This window comes from Rhagoletis zephyria, unplaced genomic scaffold (genome assembly GCF_001687245.7).
Source record: "Rhagoletis zephyria isolate East Lansing unplaced genomic scaffold, Rhagoletis_zephyria_1.1 Rzeph_scaffold_22289, whole genome shotgun sequence".
Lineage (NCBI taxonomy): Eukaryota > Metazoa > Arthropoda > Insecta > Diptera > Tephritidae > Rhagoletis > Rhagoletis zephyria.
Window position 1 is genome coordinate 5,459 of NW_016179347.1, and position 1,878 is coordinate 7,336.

Here is a 1,878-nt window from a genome sequence, read left to right on the forward strand (position 1 = left end):
ATACATAGAAAACTTTGAGCGCTATATATTTTTTGATTTCAAAATAAAAAATAGGGGTATACTTTTTTTCGGCATAGAACAATCCTAGGGGTGAGAACATAAAAATTCCTACTTTAATTTTTCACATGCATTATTGGACCACCCTAATCTGCATATAAACATATCTCTGGATTGTGAAGGCATATCACAGGACAATTGCGTCTAAAAGCCTGATTATGGCAACCTAACGGAACTTAGAAAATCAAAATGAATGAAACAGATTTCGACGTGGTATTAAGTTACGTTAAGTTTCAGCTGTTCAATTATAAGCAACATCCATTGAAGAGAATTTTTAAGTGAGAGTCTGTAAGTTACGTTAAGTTGCCATAATCAGATCATAAACGTAAATTTTCTTGCGGTTAACATTATGGCACAATTAGAATATGGCATATACAATTTCTTCCACTTTATTTTGGATAATATATTATATGTATGTATGTAGGTATAAATTTGGTAAAACTTACAATGAGATGGGCATAAAATCACATGATGTGTGTAAATATCTAACAAGTAATTCCTTTTAAAAATGCAGAAATACGCATAATCGGGCATATACTTCTTCTACTAGTCAGTCAAGGTTAAAATCACTCGCGCGGTGAGGCGTTGAAATTTAACTTTCTTTCACATAATTTCTTTATGTGCACCTGATTCGTTAGTTCGGCTTGCCGAAGTATGCGGCGTATATCTCCAATACGTTCATACTTATTCGCTAAAAGATAAGCGGATTTCAACTGTCCAATGAATATGTGACAAGATATGCGCAATTCCACACTGTGAATTTTTTTAGCGAGATTATCAAGTGCAGTTTTTACTTCTGCCTCGTTGCTATTGGATGCCGAGTTGATGGCAGCCGAGAGAATTTCATCAATGTCGCGAGTTTTGATGCCATTGTTGCTAGTTATGCAGCTTATGAGCTTCTCCACTTCGCCAATGCGCTGATTGCAGGCAAGAAATTTGGCAGCTGCTGCATAAACTTTTACGTCGGGCAATTTGTAATAATGAATAATCCTGTCAAATTAATATTGCGTTAAAAGCTATGCGCTAAGCGTTAAGCACCGCCACTCACCTATATGTCAAACCAAATCCCTCGTCGATATTTTTGCCACATAATAAAATTAGAATGCAAATTTGTATTCGATCTGGAAGTGCATCAAATAGTGTTGGCAGCTTGAACTTGCCCGTGCTATCAACGCGAATCTGAAACAGTGTTATTTAGCTTTAGGAATTCAAATACATTCACCTTCTACTTGATTACCTGTTTCAACGTTTTCAAAGTAATGGGTTCGTCTGCTACGCTCATCTCTATCTCACAATGTGCCAGAAATTTTGTCACTTCTAATTGCATTGATATCGTATTAATGTGACTGTTCAGTGCACGCGCATCCATTTCCATTAAAAAGTTTGAATGCATAGACGGCGTGTTCGCCCTAGACGCCACACTTGAGCGTCGACTGCCGATGGAACTGTTTCTTTTGCGCTGCAAGGGCTCCACACTCACTTTATCCCACTCGGTTAACTCCAGCTGAGATTGTAAATGTTGTTGCGCATTATGCAAATGCATTGCATTCGCCTGCAGCTGCTGGAAGTTGTCACAGTTCGCGGAATAGAATCTCACACAAGTCATGGCGGCACGTACCGGATCTTGCAACAACAACTGCAGCTGGTAAAGTGAGTTGAGAAGATTCTGCGTTTCCAGATAGTGACATGTCTGCAGCAATGTAGCACGCCAAATCGATAAACTTGCGTCCAACTTTTGCATATGTTCCATCAATGCGGATACCTCACCATAACGAAGCGATACGAGAAAAATGTTTTGAATGAACAATTCTGATTCAAGAT

At 38.4% G+C, this 1,878-nt stretch overlaps 1 protein-coding gene across 1 annotated transcript; it reads right to left on the reverse strand.

Annotated features, from left to right (window-relative positions):
* Positions 1-430: 430 nt before the first annotated feature.
* On the reverse strand, positions 431-1,872 carry LOC108381364 (zinc finger FYVE domain-containing protein 26 homolog). Its single transcript, XM_017637782.1, has 3 exons — positions 1,295-1,872; positions 1,106-1,236; positions 431-1,047 (listed from the first exon to the last, which is right to left on the reverse strand). Exons 1-3 carry the CDS (start codon positions 1,805-1,807, stop codon positions 624-626), a joined length of 1,068 nt encoding a protein of 355 aa, XP_017493271.1. The 5' UTR covers positions 1,808-1,872; the 3' UTR covers positions 431-623.
* Between the last annotated feature and the right edge of the window lie 6 nt (positions 1,873-1,878).

Excerpts from the sequence above, each read along its gene's own strand:
- LOC108381364 (XM_017637782.1), bottom strand. The coding sequence starts at position 1,807 with ATGGAACATATGCAAAAGTTGGACGCAAGTTTATCGATTTGGCGTGCT. Across the intron at positions 1,237-1,294 it reads CTTTGAAAACGTTGAAACAG|ATTCGCGTTGATAGCACGGG; the intron begins GTAATCAAGTAG and ends ACACTGTTTCAG. Across the intron at positions 1,048-1,105 it reads GGATTTGGTTTGACATATAG|GATTATTCATTATTACAAAT; the intron begins GTGAGTGGCGGT and ends TTAATTTGACAG.